This window comes from Somniosus microcephalus, chromosome 20, assembly GCF_052327205.1.
Source record: "Somniosus microcephalus isolate GS21.2 chromosome 20, FLI_Smic_1.0, whole genome shotgun sequence".
In the NCBI taxonomy this organism is placed as follows: domain Eukaryota; kingdom Metazoa; phylum Chordata; class Chondrichthyes; order Squaliformes; family Somniosidae; genus Somniosus; species Somniosus microcephalus.
The window spans coordinates 55,379,308-55,402,189 of NC_141006.1; the positions used below are offsets into that span (position 1 = coordinate 55,379,308).

At 50.8% G+C, this 22,882-nt stretch overlaps 1 protein-coding gene across 1 annotated transcript; it reads right to left on the reverse strand.

The window, feature by feature from the left end:
- Positions 1–2,856: 2,856 nt before the first annotated feature.
- LOC147103287 (taste receptor type 1 member 1-like) lies at positions 2,857–20,213 on the reverse strand. The gene is made up of 4 exons (XM_085963184.1): positions 19,861–20,213; positions 17,004–17,148; positions 9,143–9,440; positions 2,857–3,774 (listed from the first exon to the last, which is right to left on the reverse strand). Exons 1-4 carry the CDS (start codon positions 19,994–19,996, stop codon positions 2,857–2,859), a joined length of 1,497 nt encoding a protein of 498 aa, XP_085819310.1. The 5' UTR covers positions 19,997–20,213.
- Between the last annotated feature and the right edge of the window lie 2,669 nt (positions 20,214–22,882).

A 22,882-nucleotide genomic window follows, 5' to 3' on the forward strand; every position in this document is an offset into this window, starting at 1 on the left:
TGTTCTCCTTACAGCAGAGAAGGTTAAGGGAAGATTTGATAGAGGCTTTCAAAATTATGAGGGGTTTTGATGGAGTAAATAAGGAGAAATTGTTTCCAGTGGCAGGAGGGTCGGTAAGCAGAGGACAGAGATTTAAGGTAATTGGCAAAACAACCAAAGGCAACATGAGGAGAAAAAAAATAGGCAATGAGTTGTTGTGATCTGGAATGCACGGCCTCAAAGGGTGGAGAAAGCAAATTCAATAATAACTTTCAAAAGGGAATCGGATAAATACTTGAAAAGGAAAAAATTGCAGTGCTATGGGGAAAAAGCGGGGGAGTGGGACTAATTGGAGAGCTCTTTCAAAGAGCCGGCACAGGCACATTGGGCCGAATGGCCTTCTGTGCTGTGTCATTCTATGATTCTATAATTCTACGATATTCAGATATCTCACTACTGATACAGACAGATCTCGGTGTTCTGACTAGGATTTATCGAACAATAAGGCAACAACCCTTAAAACACGCCTTGTCAAAGTCCTAAGGGTCTCACAAAATTCAAACAGGACAACCCAGTGAGAAAAAAATGTGAACACAAACACAAACTGATGGCTTGATGGGCCGAGTTCCCAGGGTTTTCAGGTTGCATTCGGCCTGCAGGCTGTAGTTTGGACACCAGAGGCCCAGGCTGACCATTTATATTGTGCTTGATTGCAAGTTCCACTGGCTCACTGTACCCAGTGTATCGACTTCAAAATCCTCAAATCCTTCTTCAGATTGCTTCATATTATGACTCCAAATCGCCTCAACAATCTCCTTCAGCCCTATGTACCTGCACCCTCCCACTTCTCTTCTGGCTTGGGTTTATAATGTCTCCCTCCACCCTCTTTTGCACTTACTGTTGACACAGCCCTCAGCCATCCCAGTCCTGCACATTTCACCTCGCTACCTCTCTCTCCTCCTTCAGCAGTTTGCTCAAACACTATCTTTCTGGCCATGGGCAGCCTCTTTCCTCCTTCCTGCGCAGTGTCCATCACTTGCTCCGTATCTTGCTGCAGGAGCTTTCATTACATGAATGACCCTGTAGAAATAGAAGCTGTGGTTATGGAGCAGTCTCAGACTTGCCCCTACCCAGGCCTACATGCGAAGGACAGGCATGATCATTGGCGAAAGGTAAGATTAAAGCAGACATGAATTAATGTGGACTGTACAATGCAACTGGTTGCAGCTTTGGGTTGGATGGTAGAGCATGCTCACTGTAACCCAAGCATTCCAAGATTATAAGGGATAACTTACTGTCCCCGCTGCAGAATTCCATTTGATTAGGGATTCATTGATGATCAGTCGGCCTGGGTTGGGTTTGTAGGATCCAATCACTTTCATGGGCCTGCTTTCCATTTCTGTGTCCCACGCGATCACTTCATAACCCATCGGAGGGTTTCCATTCTCATCAAAATAAATCAGGTGGTTGTGCAGGGTGAAATTTACTCTTTTCAATCCTTCCAGCAACTGAAAAAAAATAGAATCATTAAAGTATGTCTTGTCCCTGTTGGTGGGACAGGCCTGAATAGAATCAAGGAGAAACCAGCCCTTCCACCAGGCCGGGAGTTTACCCAATGAACAACAGCATCACCTCCAGGACTCTGCTGAATACATGTGTGTTTGTGTGTGTGTGTGTGTGTGTGTGTGTGTGTGCGTTTGTGTGTGTGTGTGTGTGTGTGCGTTTGTGTGTTTGTGTGTGTCCACACATGTGCGTGTGTGGTCATGTACATGTGGGTGCGTGTGTATGTGAGAGTATGTACATACGAACGTGCAAAATTAATGGGCAGGTAAAGACCAGCTGTTCCATCAAGCATGCCCCACACTCATGGTAGTCGGTGAATCATGTCCAGACACTTCTTCATTCCCCCCTCCGCCCCTTCCCCTTGCAGCCGTGTAATCTCCTCGGAAAGGCAACAAAACAGACAAAAAACCCAGTGCCAATAAGGGAAAAAATACATGTATGCACACACATGTCCTTGTGTGTCTGTGTATGTGAGAGCATGTGTATCCATGCACACACATGTGCTCATGTGTCTGTATCTGTCAGTGCATGTCTAAGGGCTTGTGTGTCTATGGCCCAAATACCTTACACAATGGGTGACTCAAGTTTGAAAACCGTTTTTCTCCTGGCAAAGTCCTGGCCTCAGTGCCTGGTGTGAGTTACCAGTCTGAGCTGGGGCAGCAGTGAGGGATTGCCCTGTGCTGGGGGGAGTCAGCAGCCTCACGCTCCCGATTACTGACCAGTGCCCCCTGCTGGAAAGTGTGTGACTGTCAGGTGAGGCCCTGCTACAATGGCCTCCATCAACATACATCCTACTGACACTCAGTGTCCAGGCTCACAGTCTAGGGTGCAGTACTGTCGTGGTTATCTTACTGGACTAATAATCCAGAGAACATGACTTCAAATCTCACTACGGCAGTTTGAGAATTTGAATTCAGTTTTAAAAATCTGGAACTAAAACTCTGGTATCAGTTAAAGTGACCAAACTGTTGGATTGTCCTCAATTAAAAAGAACTGGTTCATGAATGTCCTTTAGGGAAGGAAACCTTCTGACTTTACCCGGTCTGGGCCTATATGTGACTCCAGTCTCACAGCAATGTGATTGAATCTTAACTGCCCTCTGAAGTGACCCAGCAAGACAATCAGTTGTATCAAACCATTCTGTGCCTAACGGCACTGTGGGAGCAACTTCACCACATGGACTGCAGCGGTTCAAGAAGGTGCCCCACCATCACCTCTCAAGGACAACTCGGGATGGGCAATAAATGCCGGCCTTTCCAGCGGTGCCCACATCCCTACAATGAGTTTTTAACAACCATGAAAGTTAACCATTCCTCAGAACCAAAATCCCAGCCAGAATCTGTACTTCCAGGGAGCAGCGAGAGAGAGAATGAGGGTTGGGAATATTTGATCAACATTAGTCTCAGTGAGGTAACATGGTGCAGTGCTGACCTGAGATGATGATAATGTTGTAGACTTGTCACAGGATCCCGAGTCACACTTGAGGCGCTGATGTAGAGTGTGAGCCACAGCGTACACGGCAGTATACACGTTAAAGGATAAACTCCAGACTGAAGGTCCCAGTATAGTCTGAACACTGGCAGAAGTGAAGTGTCGACACGTGGTGCAGATCTGAGCGCAGTTCTCCTGGGTGTTGATCTTGCTGTTTGTTGCGTTCTTCGCTGAGGTTAAATGATCCCGATCGATCGCCGAGTTCTGGGCAGCAACTGCTTTTGCTACAAAGTCTCCGAAACCGGGCATTTGTCCCCATTTGACCGCGATGCCCAGGAAAGTGCCAATCTTTCTAACATTCGGTATTTCTGAAGTGATTTCTTCCTCAGAAATTGCCTCGCTTATAATCCAGGTTTTACCCGTGACATTCTCATTGATCGCTGCTTGAAAGAATGTTCTAGCATAGACGAAACTAGAAAACACGATTGTCACGTTGACTCCGCTGTGGCTGATGTGGTTGATCATTTCGATGACTTCTTGCTGTGATGCAGTTCCTGGAGATTGGATTATGCCCTGGTACACCACGCAGATCCCCCTCTCAGAAGCCAACTCGACCACCCTGCGCTTTCCACTTTGTCCATATTGATCGGCGCTCGCAATAACAGAGATCCAGTTCCAGCCAAACCTCTGGACCAACAAAACCATCGCCTCTGCTTGATTGTTATCACTTGGAATGGTCCGGAAAAATGATGGGAAGTGCACTTTGTCACTCAGCTGCTCACTGGAGGCCCCATAGCTGATCTGGAATGGAAAACATTGGCGACTTAAACCTTTTGAAGTTTGGAAACGAGCTCAGAATCACAGATTCAACAGAGCATTTTATAGCCAATATTTTTCAGTGGCCAATGATTCCACCACTAACTCATTATAGATCTTACCATCATTCAGCATTAATTTAGCTTCATATGTCCATGAATCATAGAATGATACAGCACAGAAGGAGGCCTTTTGGCTCTTTGTGCCTGTGCCGCTCCCCTGCTCTTTCCTCATAGCCCTGCAATTTTTTTCTTTTCAAGTATTTATCCAATTCCCTTTTAAAAGTTATTATTGAATCTGCTTCCACCGCCGTTTCAGGCAGTGTATTCCAACTCACTGCATAAAAAATGTTTCCTCGTCTCGCCTCTGGTTCTGTGTCCTCTGGTCACCGACCCTTCTGCCAGTGGAAACAGTTTCTCCTTATTCACTCTATCAGAACCTTTCATGATTTTGAACACCTCTATCAAATCTCCTCTTAACCTTCTCTGCTCTCAGGAGAACAACCCCAGTTTCTAAAGTCTATCCACGTAACTGAAGTATTTCATCCCTGGCACCATTCTAGTAAATCCCCTCTGCACATCCTTCCTAAAGTGTGGTGCCCAGAAGTGGACACAATACTCCAGCTGGGGCCTAACCACAGTTTTATAAAGATTTAGCTGTGGCGACACGCCACCACTGGACACAATCTGCTCACGGCGGTACGGACAGTTTAAGCAGACGCCCCCAACCGGGGGCCCTTTCCTCCAGCAACTTGTTTCCCACAGGGACAGGCTGCCGGGAGCACTTCCTGTCTGGGGAGTATTTAAGTCAGGCGCGGGCTCTTCCAGTTCCTGTTTTGCCATGAGGCTGAAATAAAAAGCTGTTCTGATTTACTAGCTCTGGTCTCGACTCCCACGTTTGCCGCGGTATCTCAACATAGCATAACTTCCTTGCTTTTGTTAACTCTATGGTCTAGAAATTGAATGAAAACGGGCATGGGCATTGTAAAGTGTGATGTGCCCACTTTCATTCAAAATTTGTGCTGCCTGCTCATTATAAAGATTGCAGCTCTGTTCTCAGCACTAAACACGCTGCTGATTGGCTTAGCACTGAACAGGAGGTAAGTCTACTGGCCTACTTAAAGGGGAGCTGCTTTGTTGCAGAAGCACCTCATTGTCAGAGTGGAGAAAGCCACGGCTCAACAGCGAAGAGAGAGGGCGAGGAGATTTTCTGATGCAGCCCTGGAGGCCTTGGTCCTGGGGATTCAAAGACATCGTCAGGTCCTCTACCTACAGGGGGGCAGGAGGCCGTCAAGGCAGAACAGCAGAAGGATGTGGGAGGAGATAGCTGAAGCTGTCAGTGCGACGACTGTGGATCCAGTGCTGCAGGAAGTTTAATGACCTCACACAAGTGGTCAAGGTCAGTGAATGCATCTTCAAATGCCATATCCTACCTACTGCACCACTAGCCCGAGCCATTGCTCAATTCGCCACACCCTCATCACTCACCTACAAACAATCTCTATCAATCAGGACTCATACCTAACATTCATTTGGTTCAACTTACCCTCACACATTTAGCACTGTGGCAAGCTTCACACCCACATCTCGCAGCTTGCACACACTTACCAGTTATTCAGACATGACAGCCACATCACCCAAACAGATTGCATGACATCCACTGACACACTTCCCTCTCTCTTACAGGAGAAGGTGGCACACAAGTGGAGGCAGCAGGAACTAACTGGCGCGCCTGCATGTTCTAACCCCCATGGAGGAGAAGGTGCTGGTCAGTATGGGAAGGGCCGTTGCTGAGGCCAGGGCTGAAGCCATTGAAGGTGACAGTATCCTCATATCTAATCCTCCTTCTCACATCCCACCTTCTCCCTCATCCCTAACTCTCTTCTGACGTACAAGCTGCAGATGGTGTAAGCATGCACTTCTTACTTTCTCCTCTCCCCTCACCACAACCCAACCCTTGTCCCTTTTTCATTTCAGATACCCAAGAACTGTAACCTGCCCAGGCAGTGGTGGAAGAGCAGGAAGGCAGTGAAGATGAAGACACACCATCACTCGATTTCACACTCGCAGCCACCAGCTCAGATACTGACACTGCGCGTAATTTAGAGGATGCCATAGAGGCGGGATCTGGACGTGGTGAGACATCGGGCACAAGTGGGCTACAGCCAGGGCAGGGGGAAAGGAGAGAGCACGTGCCAGCTTGCCGGAGGGCGAGGTCACACACTAGTTCTGCTGTAGAGGACTCAGACGAGGACTTCAATGGGCTAGGCGACATAAAAAGGCTGATGGGTGTGACGTAAGAAAACTACTAGGCACTTGGTCTAAGCGTTAAACAAAGCTTTAATCAACTGTTTTACAACATGGAGGTCTAGTTGTGTTCTTCGCTAGTTCCTGTTAAGAATGTCCTGCGCAAGCTGGGCCCATGCTCGAGTATTTATACTCTCCCTGGACAGCGCCACCCGCAGGCCACTCAGTATTATTTCCTAAGTCTTTCTTTCATGAATGACTGATTCATGTCAGGGTGTACACATCGAAATGCCTGGTGCTTTGGGAAGCCTGCCAGAAAGCCTGTGTTCAATGTCAAGGAGCATGGAGGAGTCAGACACCAACTTGGCACAGGGCTTTACACAGAGCTTGGAGCCCATCCTTTCTAGCATGGAACTGGTGGCCAACTCCATCAACACACTTGTGGAACCAACCATGATGCAGCGTCTGATGGCCAATGTTTCAACTTCCATTGCTGCACAAGCAGCTTCCACCAAAAGTCTGAGTGCTGCAGTAAAAGCTCAGACTGCTGCCATCGTGTCTCTGGATACGAGTGTTTAACGGGGCTTCCAGGATGTCACAGCAGCCCAGCAATCTGTTCTCCATCTGATTGCTAGGATTGTTGAGCTGCTGCCCCGCAAAAGTGCAGTGGCTCCATGAAGCATGAACCCGCTGTCCTCTCTCAGGATGACAGTATTCGTTGTCCCATCCCTGCCACTCCGCAAGTACCCTTGTTGTTGCCTGTCAGCCAGCCAGCCCAGACTGCTGCCGCCCAGACTGAGATGGTGCTGCTCAAGGTCGTCCTCCAGGGCCATCTGCAGTCTTCTCCACTGAAAGTCAGCAGCCATCCACCACCCATGCTGCAGCTATTGGGGTAGCACCTCGTAGGAATACTAGGTCAGGCAAAGGCACGAGGAAGACAAGCACTTAAGGGATGATTCGTTTATTTTTGTATGCAATATGGCAAGGTTTAATTAATACATTTTGATTGGAATGTGTACTTTGCGTTGGCTTTTATTTTTGCATTGTGGACAAGAGAACGATGCGATGGTCAGTGACGGGCGGAAGGTAAGGAGTCTGGGACTGTTGGGGGATGGGGAATTGGGGTTGAGGTTACTGGTATCGCTCTTGATTTAGTTGTTCACATACAGCCAGGGCAGAAAGGGGCTGTCTAGGTTGCAGCCTCCCTTCCTCTTCCTCATCTTCCTCCTCCTCCTCTTCCTCCTCATACTCCTTGTGCTCCTGCTCCTCAGCTTCTCGCCTGATAGATGGTGGCAAGGGCTGTTCCCTCATGATGGAAAGGTTATGCACCAGGCAGTAGACCACGACAAATCTGAGACCCGCTCAGCTGAGTACTGCAGGGCTCCTCCAGAGAGGTTCAGGCAGCGGAATTGTTGCTTCAGGATGCCAATGGTCTGCTCTGCAGGATTTCATGTGGCAGCATGGCTTTCGCTGTATGTCTGCTGCGCATGTGTGCGTGGGTTGTGGACCGGAATCATGAGCCTTGTTGTCAGCGGATAGCCCTTGTCGCCCAATAGCCACCCTTGGTTTGCCATGGTGGTTGAAATACTGCTGTGGAATGAATACATTGTGACTGCTGCCAGGATATCGGGTATTGACCTGCATGAGGCACTGCCTGTGGTCACACACCAACTGCACATTGAGGAAGTGGAATCCCTTTTGGTTCAGGCACATGGCAGAGTTGGCATGAAGCACATGCAAAGCAATGTGCGTGCAGACAATAGCCTGCAATCCTTGCAAACCCTCATGCTCGCTCTGCTGCTGGAGATATTAGCAACATCTCATAGTTTGCAGTGCACTGCTATATAAGCGACGTTGCTGAGGCTCTCTATGCAAAGAGAGATAACTTCATTTCATTCCTTCTTGCCAGGGCTCTCAGCAGGAGGCCATATCTACTCAGAGAGTTCAGGAAGCAATTCTCCTACCTGAACTTCTGCAATGTTTGAGCCTCAGCGACGTCCCTTATATAGCAGTGCACTGCAAGCTATGAGATGCTGCTAATATCTCCAGCAGCAGCCTGGAAGGAGCCAGACGCATAAAAGTTCATCGCCACGGTCACCTTCATAGCCACTGGCAATGCGGTCCTTGCCCTGCTCTGAGGTTGGAAGTGTGGTTGCAGCAGTTGGCAGGTTTCAGTGACGACCTCCTTAGTGAAGCACAGACATCTTAAACATCGGTCGTCGCAGAAGTTCAGGTAGGAGAATTGCTCCCTGAACTCCCCGAGTGGATATGGCCTCCTGCTGAGAGCCCTTCTCCCCCTCCTCCTCCTCCCTCTTCCAGCAGCTTGTCCTGCTCTGCGTGGCCTCTCTTCATTCTCCCAGTCATGCTCAATTCCAAGAGGAAGGTCTACTAGTGCGCCCATGCCTGGCAGCATCTGCTCTGTGCAGAAGCCTTGAAGTCAGCAAAAAGGTACTTCAGCACCTACCACACCACTCCCTGTAGAAATTTGAAACTTAAAACAATGACAGAAAGCACCCAAAACATGTAGAATTGCAGCAACAGCCAGAAGAAATAAAGCAGCAACTAACCTGTAAGTAGTTGAGGATCCCTTTAAATAGCACTGGTGGGGGGTCCTTCATGCTGTTTAACGTCGTGTTCAGCTGTGTGAGCTTAAGAGAGGGCGTAGACTGGAGCGTGGTGCTCCAAAATGGCATTGCTGGCGTCAAATCAGCATTGCATGCTGATTGATGTCATGATCTGCCTGCTCTCCGGTGGGTGTCGGGTGCGCGCACGCTAACCCCTTTACCAATATGGTGCATGGTGCACTTCGCGGGCGCCATTTTGGATACTTAAGGGTCCTTGTAGCGCTCAAAAAATGGGCACCACTGAGCCCAATCTCATCCCATTAGTCTTCGATGGATTACTGCATCAATGTTCCTGTGCCAAGTCATGTCTTAAATGACTATCAGAGAACCACAATCTTTCAACGCTCTCCAATACATTTCAGTAATGTTTATGGTCAAGGGCACTGGCTTTCAAGGAAACTTGGATGGAATGTGATCCTAAAACACAGGTAAGAATTCCGGAATCCCACGTAATCGAAGGGAGTTCAGTTGTTGGGAACCTACCTGCGGAATATGGAACAAATGAAGAATGCCTGCAATGGCTGCCGCATCATCAGACCTCCACGGACCGAGTACGGCTGAGGCCCCCGGCCGGCAGCCGCGGAGGCCATGGCACGGCTTGGCTCCCCATTGTGAGTTGCCCAGCACAAAGTTGAGCACTGCCTGGATGTTGATGGAGGGGACGCAGTTGTCAAAGATACGATATCCCAGAGTGACATTCGGTAGGAGCTCGGTCGAGTTGTTTATCTCCTCCACAGCAAATCTCATCGCTTGAAAAAGACGATAGCCGGCCACTAAAAGGCTAATGGAGAGAATGAGAAAAGGAAGAAAGAATTTTTACAACGCTTATCACATCTTTGGGTTATCCCAAAACACTATACTGTAGGAGTCTACGTACTCCTAGCAAAAAATACTGAACTCGGAGAGGTTCAACAGAAAAGGTTTAATTGTTGAGGCTGCATGCTGAACACAAAATGGAGTCAGAGACTACACAAAGTACAACTCTCTTTCATCAGTGCACAGCTTCGACTGCTCCTCCCCCACTCTGGGCTTAACTATGTTGCAGATCGAGTTTCTTAAAGGTGTGATCCTTCTTAAAGGCATGACGCCTGATTTATAGTCTACAGACCGGAAAGCGGATTGTGTCCATTCTGTGATCGGTACGCCACACAGCTCCCCCCAGAATCCTCTAGTAGGGAGTGTACGAACCGGCGTGGCGGCTTGATGGCACGGCCGGAACGGCTCTTGGCGGTTGGTGTCGGGAGCGGGGCGGTCGGACGCGTCGGGCTCTTAGGTGGTCTGCCCCGCGGTGGGGCTTGGCCCACTTGAACGGGTTCGTCGGGCTCTAGGTGCGCCAACTTGAGCCGGTCGACCGACACCTTGTCAGTTCTGCCGCCCACTTCGAGGAGGAAGAGCTTGTTCCCCGTCTGGAGTACCTTGTAGGGTCCGTCGTATGGGGGCCGTAGAGGTCCTCGGTGGGCATCATGGCACACGAAAACAAATTTGGTCATGTGCAGACTAGGTGGTACGCGGGTTGCTGGTTCGCCATGCCGGCCGGTGGGTACCGGAGCGAACTGTTGTGCTCGGTTGGCGAAAGCGTGGCCGTTGTTGGTCAGCCGACCAGGGGGTCGTGGCGGTGGGCAGGAACTCTCCGGGTACGCGCAGCGGCTGGCCGTACACGAGTTCCGCCGCCGAGGCTTGCAGGTCTTCCTTGACCGCGGAGCGTAGGCCGAGTAGCACCCACGGGAGGCGGTCGATCCAAGCCTCGTCCTCGAGGCTGGCGCGGAGGGACGCCTTCATGGACCTGTGGAATTGCTCGCACAGTCCGTTGGCTTGGGGGTGGTAAGCCGTGGTGCGGTGAACGGCCACCCCGAGGTTTCGGGCGATGGCGGCCCACAGATCAGAGGTGAACTGCGGGCCTCTATCCGACGTCATGTCGGAGGGGACGCCGAACCGAGCAACCCAGGTACCGATGAACGCCCTCGCGATGTCGGCGGTGGTGGTGGATGTCAGTGGAATGGCCTCGGGCCAGCGGGTGGTACGGTCCACGATTGTCAGCAGGTGCGTGTGACCTTGTGATGGCGGCAGGGGGCCGACGAGGTCGATGTGGACGTGGTCGAACCTTCTTTCTGGCACGGTGAACTCCTCGAGTGGGGCTTTGACGTGTTGGTGGATTTTGGCACGCTGGCAAGCTATGCAGGATCTGGCCCAGACGCGCACATCTTTGCGCAGGCCGCGCCAGACAAATCGGTTGGCCACCAGTCTAATGAATGCACGGGTGCCGGGGTGTGAGAGGCCATGGACAATGTTGAACACCCGTTTTCGCCAGGACGCCGGGACTACAGGGCGGGGTTGCGCCAAGGAGGTGTCGCATTTAACTGTGACGGCGGACGGGCCGCAGGCGACGTCGGTCAGTCGCAGCCCTGGGAGGGTTGTGGGCGCGGAGAGCAGATCGGGGTCGGTGCGTTGCTCCGCTGCCAGTTGAGCATAGTCCACTGCCAGGTGGGCGCCGTGGACGGCGGGGCGTGATAGGCAGTCGGCCACCACGTTGTCTCGACCAGAGACGTGCCGGATGTCCATGGTGAATTCGGACACCGCGGCGAACTGGCGTTGTTGCCTGGCTGACCACGGGTCCGCAGATTTCGCCATCGCGAATGTCAGGGGTTTGTGGTCGACAAACGCGGTGAAGGGGCGGCCCTCCAGAAGAAATCTAAAATGGCGGACTGCCAGGTACAGTGCGAGGAGCTCGTGGTCAAAGGCGCTGTATTTGGCCTCCGGGGGGGCGCAGTTGGCGGCTGAAAAAGGCCAGCGGTTGCCAGGCCCCGTCGACCCAATTTTCGTACATGGCGCCGACCGCGTGGTCGGAGGCGTCCGTGGTGAGGGCCACCCTGGCGTTGGGCTGTGGGTGAGCGAGCATGGTGGCGTCGGCGAGCGCCTTTTTGGTCGAGTCGAAAGCGGTCAACATGTCCGCCGACCACTCGATCGCCATTCTGTCTTTCTTACCCCGGAGGGCTTCGTATAGGGGCCGCATGAGGGAGGCCGTTCCGGGAATGAAGCGGTTGTAAAAGTTGATCATCCCCAAGAACTCCTAGAGGCCTTTGATGGTGGTAGGCCGGGGGAACTGCTGGACGGCTTGCACCTTGGCGGGCAGGGGAATGGCTCCGTCCTGCGTGATGTGGTGGCCGAGGAATTCGATCCTGCTGAGGCCGAACTGGCACTTGGCTGGGCTGATGATGAGCCCGTGCTCACTGAGCCGCTGGAACAGGGTGCGGAGGTGCTCGATGTGTTCCTGCTTGGAGGAACTAGCTACCAGGATGTCGTCCATGTAGACAAAGAGGAACTTCAGGTCCCGGAGGACCGAGTCCATGAGCCGCTGGAAGGCCTGGGCCGCGTTTTTGAGGCCGAAGGGCATTCGGAGGAACTCGAATAGTCCAAAAAGGGTGATTATGGCCGTCTTGGGAACGTCCGTGGGGTGGACTGGCACCTGATGGTAACCGTGCACCAGGTCGACTTTGGAGAAGACTGAGCGGCCGGCCAGTCTAGCCGAGAAGTCTTGAATGTGCGGTATGGGGTACTGATCCGGCGTGATGGCGTTGTTTAGGCGCCGGTAGTCCCCGCAGGGCGCCATCCCCCGTCGGGTTTGGTGACGATGTGGAGTGGGGAGGCCCAGGGGCTGTTGGAGCGGCGGATGATGCCGAGCTGTTCCATTGTGGCGAACTCGGCCGCGCGATCTCCAGCTTGGCCGGGTCCAGCCTGCGGGCGTGGGCATACACCGGTGGGCCTGTGGGGGGGATGAAGTGTTCTACCCCGTGCTTAGCAACCTTCGCGGAGAAGGTCGGGTTGGTGAGGGCTGGGAACCCAGCCAGAAGTGCTGAGTAGTCGTCCGTTGAGCGGGCGCGGCACTGCCACGCCATTTCGGTGGGTTGGGGGGGGCCATGGTGCCTGGGACAGGTGACATGGTGTTCATGTCCACGAGGCGGCGCCGAGACATGTCGACCAACAGGCCGTGGGCGCACAGGAAATCCGCACCGAGGAGTGGGCAGAGCACCTTGGCGGTGATAAACTCCCAGTGGTGGCGGTGGCCTGCGAGGTCGATGGTGACGGTGCGGGTGCCGTACGTCCGGATGTCGGTGCCGTTGGTGGCGGCCGCCTCGCTGGATCTCGAAGGCGGACGCGGGGATGATGCTGCGCTGCGCGCCCGTGTCGCATAGGAAACGGCGTCCGGAGGCGTTGTCCGTAACGTACAGCAGCGCACCTGCTTGCCCCACGGCCATCGTGTAGGCCGGTGTGGGGGGCGGTTGGAAACGTGCAGGGATGGCTGCAGCGGCGTGCCCGTGCGCCGAACCGGGTATGGAAGTAGCAGTAGCCCTGGGTCAGAAGGCTTGGGGGACGTGGGGGCCTGGGGGGCCTCGTGGTCGAGCTGTGTGGCCGCGCGATAGAGGGTGGAGCGTGCGCCGACGCTGCGGAGGCCAGGTCGGGGGTGACAGCGTGGTTGGAGCTGGTGGACAGGAGCTTATCGGCTTCGTTGGCCAGGGCCTCGAGGTCCGTGAGGCTGGACGCCACGATCGCCGGGCGGATGCTGGGAGGTAGTTGGCGGATAAAGAGCGTGCGGAAGAGGGAGCCGGGCGGTTTCTTGTCGGTCAGAGCAAGCATGTGTGAGAGCAAGTCTGACAGCGTGGAGTCACCGAGGCCCGGGAGGTCGAGGAGGTGGCAGTTGCGCACGAATTGGGAGGTTGTGAATTTTTTAATGAGCGCGGCCTTGAGATGTGCGTACTTGCCTTCCTCCGGAGGGTTTTGTAGTGTTGTCCAAACTTTCGTGATTGTGGAGCTGCCCAGGGAGGCGAGGAGGTAGTCGTACATCGTTGCGTCAGCGGTGATGCCGCGGAATCGGAATTGCGATTCGGCTTGAAGGAACCAGGTGGTGGCCAGGTTCCCCCAGAACTCCGGCAGCTTCACAGAAACTGCGTTTGTGTCAGCCATGGTTACGCTTAGGAGTCGTCCTGAGCATCGGGGTCACCAATGTAGGAGTCTACGTACTCCTAGCAAAAAATACTGAACTCGGAGAGGTTCAACAGAAAAGGTTTAATTGTTGAGGCTGCATGCTGAACACAAAATGGAGTCAGAGACTACACAAAGTACAACTCTCTTTCATCAGTGCACAGCTTCGACTGCTCCTCCCCCGCTCTGGGCTTAACTATGTTGCAGATCGAGTTTCTTAAAGGTGTGATCCTTCTTAAAGGCATGACGCCTGATTTATAGTCTACGGACCGGAAAGCGGATTGTGTCCGTTCTGTGATCGGTACGCCACAATACAGGCAATGCTATGCTTTTTGAAGTGTAACCGTTCTTCTTATCTGGGCAAACATAGCTGCCAAATTGCACACAGGAAGGAAATGAATCAGCAGTTTACCGGTTTCAGTGGTGTTAGTTGAGGGATGCATGTTGGCACCTGGAGAATTTCTTGCTTTTCTTCCAATAGTGTCGTGGGGTCTTTTATGTCCACCCGGGAGGGCAGATGAGGTCTCGGTTTAACGTCTCATCCAAAAGACAGCACCTCTGACAGTGCAGCACACCCTCAGTATTGGGATGTCAGCCTGGAGTTTGTACTCAAGTCCCTGGATTGGGGCTTGAACCCATGACCTCTGACTAAGAGGTGAGAGTGCTACCCACTGAGCCAACCTGAGAGACTTCTGATCATGTTGATGGTAAACAATTTCAAGGGCAATCCAACACCCTGAAGCGAACAATTCCGTTAAAATTGCACTGTTGGGCATTAGTAACAGCAGGCTCTGTACATGAATGCGTTCATGTGTTCATTACTAATGTTGCACTGTGTGGTTTCAACCCCCAGTGATGAGCATGGTGTTTGACTGATTATTGAGTGGAGCTCTGAAGATGCAATAGCCGCTCATGAACACTCAACATGATTGAAATGCTCTCAGTTATTTTAGTAGATCAGCACCTACATTGGCGGGAGGAGGGATACAGGGGACTGGTACCTACAGTCGGGGAGGGGAGGGATACAGGGGACTGGTAGCTACATTGGCGGGGGGGTGATACAGGGGACTGGTACCTACAGTCGGGGGGGGGGAGGGATACAGGGGACTGGTACCTACAGTCGCGGGGGGAGGGATACAGGGGACTGGTAGCTACAGTCGGGGGGGAGGGATACAGGGGACTGGTAGCTACAGTCGGGGGGGAGGGATACAGGGGACTGGTAGCTACAGTCGCGGGGGGGAGGGATACAGGGGACTGGTACCTACAGTCGGGGGGGGGGAGGGATACAGGGGACTGGTACCTACAGTGGTGGTTGGGGGTGATACAGGGGACTGGTACCTACAGTCGGGGGTGAGGTGATACAGGGGACTGCTATCTACAGGGGGTACAGGACGAGTACACTGGGCGGGAGGGCCACAGGGGGTACAGGAAGGAGTGCACTGCGGGAGGTCTACAGGGGAGCAGTGCCTATACCAGGAGACTTGGTGCCCCTTTCCTGTCAGATGGCGTGAAACACAATGATTCTGCCCCCACAGAAATGCTGCAACTTAATATCCAGCACAAAGTCCCCCCTCAGTTACAGAGGCTCGTGGGGCTGAACTGAACGTGTCCCAGCTCATATATTACACCCTCTGCATGTTCACAATCAAACAGATTGTCGCTCACAAAGGCAATCCCGTGCACACAATTTCTCAGCCGAGAATGTTATTTTTTCTGCCTCCCTCACTCTGATATTTGGCTGTGTGTATCTTATCAACACTCTCACTACTCTTTTTTCTTTATCTTTCATTTCTTGTCCTCCTATTCTCTCTCCTCCTCCCCTGAAGCTGCTCACTCTCACTGGTGTACAGATGCCATCCTCCAGTACCTTGACCAAGTGACCATTCATCATGTGTGAGTGTTAGGTTGTGCAGAGCATCATGGCTGGATTTGGCCCAGTCTTCACCCCATACACTTAGGAACATAGGAACAGGAGCAGGCCATTCAGCCCCTTGAGGTTGTTCTGCCATTCAATTAGATCATGGCTGATCTGTATCTTAACTCCATCTACCCGCCTTGGTTCCATAGCCCTTAACTCTGAGTAAATAAAGAGAAACTGTTTCCAATGGCTGAAGGGTCGATAACCAGCGGACACAGATTCAAGGTGATTGGCATAAGATTCAATAACAGCCTTCAAAAGGGAATTGTTTAAACTTGAAGGAGAAAAATTTGCAGTGATATGGGGAAAGAGTGGGGCTAACTGAATTGCTCTTTGAAAGAGCCGGCACAGACTCGATAGGCCGAATGGCCTCCTTCTGTGCTTTACTATTCTATGATTCTATTCTATGAATACCCTTGCCCAACAAAAATCTATCAATCTCAGTTTTTAAATTTTCAATTAACCCCCAGCCTCAACAGTTTTTTGGGGGGAGAGTTCCAGATTTCCACTACCCTTTGTGTGAAGAAGTGCTTCCTGATATCACCCCTGAACAGTCTAGCTTTAATTTAAAGGTTCTGCCCCCTTGTTCTGGACATCCCCCACCAGAGGAAATAGTTTCTCTCCATCTACCCTATCAACTCCTTTAATCTTAAACACCTCAATTAGGTCACCCCTTAATCTTCTATACTCGAGGGAATACAAACCTAGTCTATGCAACCTGTCCTCATAATTTAACCCTTTTAGCCCCGGTATTATTCTGGTGAATCTGCGCTGCACCCCCTCCAAGACCAATATATTCTTCCAGAGGTGCGGTGCCCAGAACTTAACGCAGTACTCTAAATGGAGTTTAACCAGAGCTTTATACAACAGTAAAATAACATCCACCCCATTGTATTTTAACTGAATTTTTCTTTTAGTGATTTCTGTACTTGAACCCCTAAATCTCTCTGATCATCCACAGTTCCTGACTTCTTGCCATTTAGAAAATACTCGGATTTTTGAGGGGTTATTTGTAATGCTCAACCAGTTTACTAAAACAAACAAGTTTACACGAAGGGTCTGGTAATGTAATGGTTACGTTACTGGACGAATAATCCAGAGGCCGTGAGTTCCCTGGCAGTTTAAAACAAATCTGGAAATAAAGAAACTGGTGTCAGTAAAAGTGACCACAATGCTGTCAGATTGTCGTAAAAAGTCAACGGGTTCACTAATGTCCTGTAGGGAAGGAAACCTGCCATCCTTACCCGGTCTGGCTATATGTGACTCCAATCCCAAACCAACGTGGTTGATTCTTAACTAACAAATCAAACCACTCAGTTGTACCAAATTGCCACACCATCACCATCATCTTCGCAGGGCAATTAACAATGGGCAATACATGCCGGCCTTGCCAGCAACGCACACATCCCAAGAATGAATTAAAAAGAATAGAATAATAGAACTTCTTACTTTATACATTTGGGAGTTTCAGGCCTATCTGGCTGATCTTGCGCACCCCTGTGAATTGGAAACAAGCCGCCAGTAATGTAATCTCCGGGCAACTCAAACTCTGTCCAAGGCCTGCCTGAGTCTCCTCCTTCGGTCCCACAGTGTCCTGGTGCATGGACAGATACAACAATTAACACAATGAGCAGCATTGTTAATCAGTCGATACCATTCACTCAGGCTCTGGTATTAACAGTCACTCGACATCCAGAGTCCAATGACCGGCCAAAAGAAAATCCACTCTTGTTTAATAAAGGAACATTTGCAAATTTTCTGTGAACTACAAACAGACAGGTAAATATGCAAACAGGGCATGGCCACCTACAGCAACCTGAATCCAGCTCTAACTCACCGAGACCAACCCCATCTTAACCACTTGCTCACCATACTCCTGAACCCCTGGTCTCTCCAGGAGGATATGTAATTAACTGGAGCCCATTCTAGCTGCCCCTTTCAATGGCCTCCCCCATTCCACAACTCTGCTACATTTTGAGTGAAAAGTTCAGCCTGTTTCTCTCGAGAAGGATGGGGACAGGAGTCATTAATGGTGGAAACGTCCTGACCCAACAACTTGGCTCACCTGTTACTGGGCTAGAGTGTTCCTAATGGGTAAAGGTTCCAAAAACCAATAGCTGTGTAACTAATGTTTCAGCCATAGTCATATTACAAGGAAGGAACATAGGAACAGGAGGAGGCCATTCAGCCCCTCGTGCCTGTTCCACCAATCAATTAGATCATGGCTGATCTTTATCTCAACTCCATCTACCCGTTCCATAACCCTTAATGCCCTGACCTAACAAAAACCTAGTGATCTCAGTTTCGGCATTTTTAATGGACTCCGAGCCTTAACAGCTTTTTGGGGAAAGAGTGTTCCAGATTTCCACCACCCTTTGTGTGAACAAGCGCTTCCTGAATGGCCTGGCTCTAATTGTAAGATTATGCCCAGTTGTTCTGGACAGCCCGCCAGAGAAAATAGTTGCTCCCTATCTACGCTATCAAATCCTTTATCATCTTAAAGACTCCAATTATATTACCGCTTTATCTTCTATATACTTAAGGAAATAGGCAAGAAATATGAGCAGCCCCTTCAGGAGCTCGATCCTGGGAGTGCGACAGGTCCTGGGAGTGCGACAGGTCCTGGGAGTAGAATCCATGAGGCACTGACTGCTCGTGGCTCAGCTATTCTAATGCATTCCCATTAACACTGGTTTAGTGGGTGGGATTCCACATGTTTTGTTGCTGTTCTGGTATGGTTTTCAGTTTATTGGGAGATGGTCGGCAACAGGGACTAGATCAGGAGCGCAGCCACCAATCGTTGACATTCAGTGTGAGCGGTCTGTGATTCCAGCCTCTGTTCACGTTGGCAGCAGGAAGATGATTTTCCGATACCTTACATTGCTCCATTTGCACCATGATTCATTCTGACATCCCTTACTCACCATCGTGGCAGCAGATGGATCCCCCCTGCCCTAGCCCTGAACTCACATCTTTCTCTAGTTTCTCTTCTGTTACCCCCTTTCCCTCTCCAAGCTCAACTTGTCTATGAGACCCACCTTCTGCTCCCTCGACCCTATTCCCACCAAACTGCTGACCACACAACTTTTAATGGTTCCCTCTCCTCTGGTACTTTCACCTCCCCTTCAAAACTGCCGTCATCAACCTCCTCCTAAAAAAAAACACTCTTGCCCCCTCTGTCCTTGCAAACTACCACCCCATCTGCAAACTCCCTTTCTTCTCTCAAGCTCTTGAATATGTTGTTGCCTTCCAAATCCATGCCCATCCTTCCCACAGGTCCGTATTCGAACCTGTCCAATCAGGTTTCCACTCCTGTCACAGCACTGAAATGGTCCTAATCAAAATTACAACTGACATCCTATGTGACTGTGACCATGGTACACAATCCCACCTCATCCTTCTTAACCTGTCTGCAACCTTTGACGCGGTTGACCACACCATCCTCTTCCAATGTCTCTCCTCCATTGTCCAGCTTTGTGGGACTGCCCTCGCCTGGTTCCATTCTTATCTATCCAGTTGTAGCCAGGGAATCTCCTTCAGTGTCTTCTCTTCCCGATCCCACACCGTTACCTCTGGAATCCCTCAATTAATCTATCCTTAGTCCCCCCCTATTTCTCATCTACATGCTGCCCCTTGGCGACACCATTTGAAAACAAGATGTCAGATTCCACATGTACGCTGACGACACCCAGCTCCACCTCACCATCACCTCTCAACTCCATCACTGCCTTTGATTTGTCACGCTGCTTGTCCAACATCCAGTATTGTATGAGCAGGAATTTCCTCCAATTAAATATTGGTAAGACTGAAGCCATTATCTTTGGCCCCCACCACTAGCTCCGTTCCCAAGACACTGATTCCATTCCTGTCCTTGGCCACTGTCTGAGGCTGACCAGACCATTTGAAACCTCAGCATCCTATTTTACCGTGAGCTGTGGTTCCAACCTCATATCCTCTCCATCACCAAGACCGCCTACTTCCACCCCTGTAATATTGCTTTTCTCCATCCCTGCCTCAGCCCATCTGCTGCTGAAACCATTATCCTTGCCTTTGTTACCTCTAGACTCGACTATTCCAACGCTCTCCTGGCCGGCCTCCCATTTTCCACTCTCTGTAAACTTCAGCTCATCCAAAACTCTGCTGCCCGTATCCTAACATGCACCAAGTCCCGTTCACCCATCACCCCTGTGCTCCCTGACCTACATTGGCTCATGGTCCAACAATGCCTCAAATTAAAAATTCTCATCCTTGTGTTCAAATCTCTCCATGGCCTCGCCCCTCTCCCTATGACCTATAGTCAACTTACCTGCAAGCTGTATGAATCCCTTTAAGTAGCACTGGTGGTGGGTCCCTCGTGCAGCTGAACGCACATTCAGCTGTGCGTGTTTAGGAGAGGGCGTTGAATGGAGAGGCAACATAGAAAATGGCAGGTAGTGCGTCATGTCAGCGTTACATGCTAACTGAGGTCACGAGCTGCCTACGCTGCATACTGCCGGCACACGCACGTACCGTCTGCGCTATTGCCCTCAAAAAGCTGGCGAACAGCACGGGCCACGCCAAAAGTCGGCGGATGCCATTTAAAAAAAAATGCCCATAACTACTGGCACTAAGGTGCCGAATTTCACGGCGATGTTGTTGTTGTTGAATCAAGTGGAAGTAATCTGCTCTCTGCGGAGACCCATGCAAATATCAACATCCATAGAGCTGTAGAAGCAATTACAAAATAAATAGCTGGAGCCCGGCACCGGGGGAGATTGTTCCGTTTGCAAGCTGTATCCATGGAGCTGTGTTCACCTTCAACAAACAAAAACTGCCTTTTTTTTGCATACAAGACACAAACTGCGCTGCTGCCTGCAAACCTGTCGGGCACGCATGTACTTCTGGACAAGCAGTGTCAATTTTTATTTAAATTCTAAAAATAGTTACAATAAATACCAACAAACCCATTAATACAAACAGTGCAACAGGGACTCAAACTTCATCTCCTGACTGAGGCACAGCCAAGCCCACAGTCCAGCCACTGCCCCCTAATCATTCCCAATTCTCTGTCTCTCGAACTCTGGCCTCTTCTGCATCTCCCTCCCACTTTTTGCCCCATTATTGCCAGCCGTGCCTTCGCCCACCTAGGCCTCACACTCCCCAAACATCTGGAGTGACTCCAGGACCTGTGCAGGAAATGGGATGGGATGTGTCCCAGCAACACCAACTTGTATTTATATAACACCGTTAACATAGTAAAACGTCCCAAGGCCCTTCACAAGAGCGATTATCAAACAAAATTTGACACTGCGCCACATAAGGAGATATTAGGGCAGATGACCAAAAGCTTGGTCAAAGAGGTAGATTTTAAGGAGCATCTTAAAGGAGGAAAGAGTGGTGGAGAGGTTTAGGGAGGGAATTCCAGAGCTTCGGGTCTTGGCAGCTGAAGGCACGGCCACTGATGGTGGAGCGGTTGAAATCGGGGATGCTCAAGAGGCCAGAATTGGAGGAGCGCAGAGATCTTGGGGGGTTGTGGGGGCTGGCGGAGGCTACTGAGATAGGAAGGGACGGGGCCATGGCGGGATTTGAAAACAAGGAGGAGAATTTTAAAATCAAGGTGTTGCTTAACCAGGAGCCAATGTAGGTCAGCGAGCACAGGGCTGATGGGTGAATGGGACTTGGTGTGAGTTAGGATACGTGCAGCAGAGTTTTGGATGAGCTGAAGTTTATGGAGGGTGAAAGATGGGAGGCCGGCCAGGAGTTTGTTGGATTAGTCAAGTCTAGAAGTAACAAAGACTTGGACGAGGGTTTCAGCAGCAAATGAGCTGAGGCAAGGGCAGAGTCGGGAGATGTTACAGTGGTGGAAATAGGTGGTCTTAGTGATGACGTGGATTTGTGGTCAGAAGCTCATCTCGGGGTTCAGCCTCAGACTGTTGCCTGGGAAAGGGATGGAGCCGGTGGCCAGGGAATGGAGTTTGTGCTGTGGACCAAAGACAATGGCTTTGGTCTTCCCAATATTTGGTTCAAGGAAATTACTGCTCATCCAGTACTGGATATCGAACAGTGTGACAATTTAGAGACAGTGGAGGTGTCGAGAGAGGTGGTGGTGAGGTAGGGCTGGGTGTCGGCAGTGTACATGTGGAAACTGACACTGTGTTTTCCGATGATGTCGCCGTGGGTTGCCAAGTAGATGAGAAATAGGAGGGGGGCCAAGGGCAGATCCTTGGGGGGTCACCAGAGGTAACGGGGTGGGAGCGGAAAGAGAAGCCATTGCACGTGGCTCAGTCAGCTGTGGCTCAGTGGGTATCACTCTCGTCTCTGAGTCAGAAGGTTGTGGGTTCAAGTCCCACTCGAAAGACTTGAGGACAAAATCTAGGCTGACGCTCCAGTGCAGTACTGAGACGTTAAACCGAGGCCCCGTCTGCCCTCTCAGGTGGATGTAAAAGATCCCATGGCGCTATTTCGAAGAAGAGCAGGGGAGTTATACCCGGTGTCCTGGTCAACATTTGTCCCTCAATCAACGTAACAAAATGGGATGTTTGAGCTTTGAGCAGAATCGGTTGTGGGGCAGAAAAAATGGTGGCGATGTTGAAAGCCACCATAAGACCCAGAAGTGGCGGAGAAATGTACTTTGGCCCAGGAGCGTGGGTCACAGGTTTGGTTACAGCTCCACAGCTCACAGCCGCCACTAACCGGCTTTACTATTCAAAATCATGAGTCATTTTCATAGGGTAAATAAGGAGAAACTGTTTCCACTGGTAGGAAGCTCGGTAACCAGAGGACACAGGTTCAAAGAACCAGAAGGGAGATGAGACTTTTTTTACGCAGCAAGTTGTTGTGATCTGGAATGCACAGCCTGAAAGGGTGGTGGAAGCAGATTCAATAGTAACTTTCAAAAGGGAATTGGATATCTATATTTGAAAAGGAAAAAGAATGCAGGGTTATGGGGAAAAAGCAGGCGGAGTGCAATTAATTGGATAGTTCTTTCAAGAAGCTGGCACAGGTACGATGGGCTGAATGGCCTCCTTCTGTGCTGTATGATTCTGTGATTATGGAAACTTGCAGTACCTCAGGGATCGTGCTGGATTGCCTTATACTTACTTCCATTGCTTTGAAATGCAACATAATCATAGAATCATATCGCACAAAATGAGGCAATTCAGCCCATCGTACCTGTGCCAGCCCTTTGGTTGAAGAGGGAGTAGCAGTGCTGCTGCTAACCACAGGGGGCGCTATGGAAGTAGATTCTAACCAATCCTTGATGAGCTAAATACCAGCACCCTGTGCGAATAGCCAATGAGAGTGGCTGGGGGTTGGGGGTCAGTATTTAACACCCCTGCCCCCCTTGG

Coding starts and splice junctions, on each gene's coding strand:
- LOC147103287 (XM_085963184.1), bottom strand. CDS start 19,996: ATGACGCACTACCTGCCATTTTCTATGTTGCCTCTCCATTCAACGCCC. Junction 9,441..17,003: donor GAAACTCCCAAATGTATAAA/GTAAGAAGTTCT, acceptor TCTCTCCATTAG/CCTTTTAGTGGCCGGCTATC. Junction 3,775..9,142: donor ATTTGTTCCATATTCCGCAG/GTAGGTTCCCAA, acceptor TTTCCATTCCAG/ATCAGCTATGGGGCCTCCAG.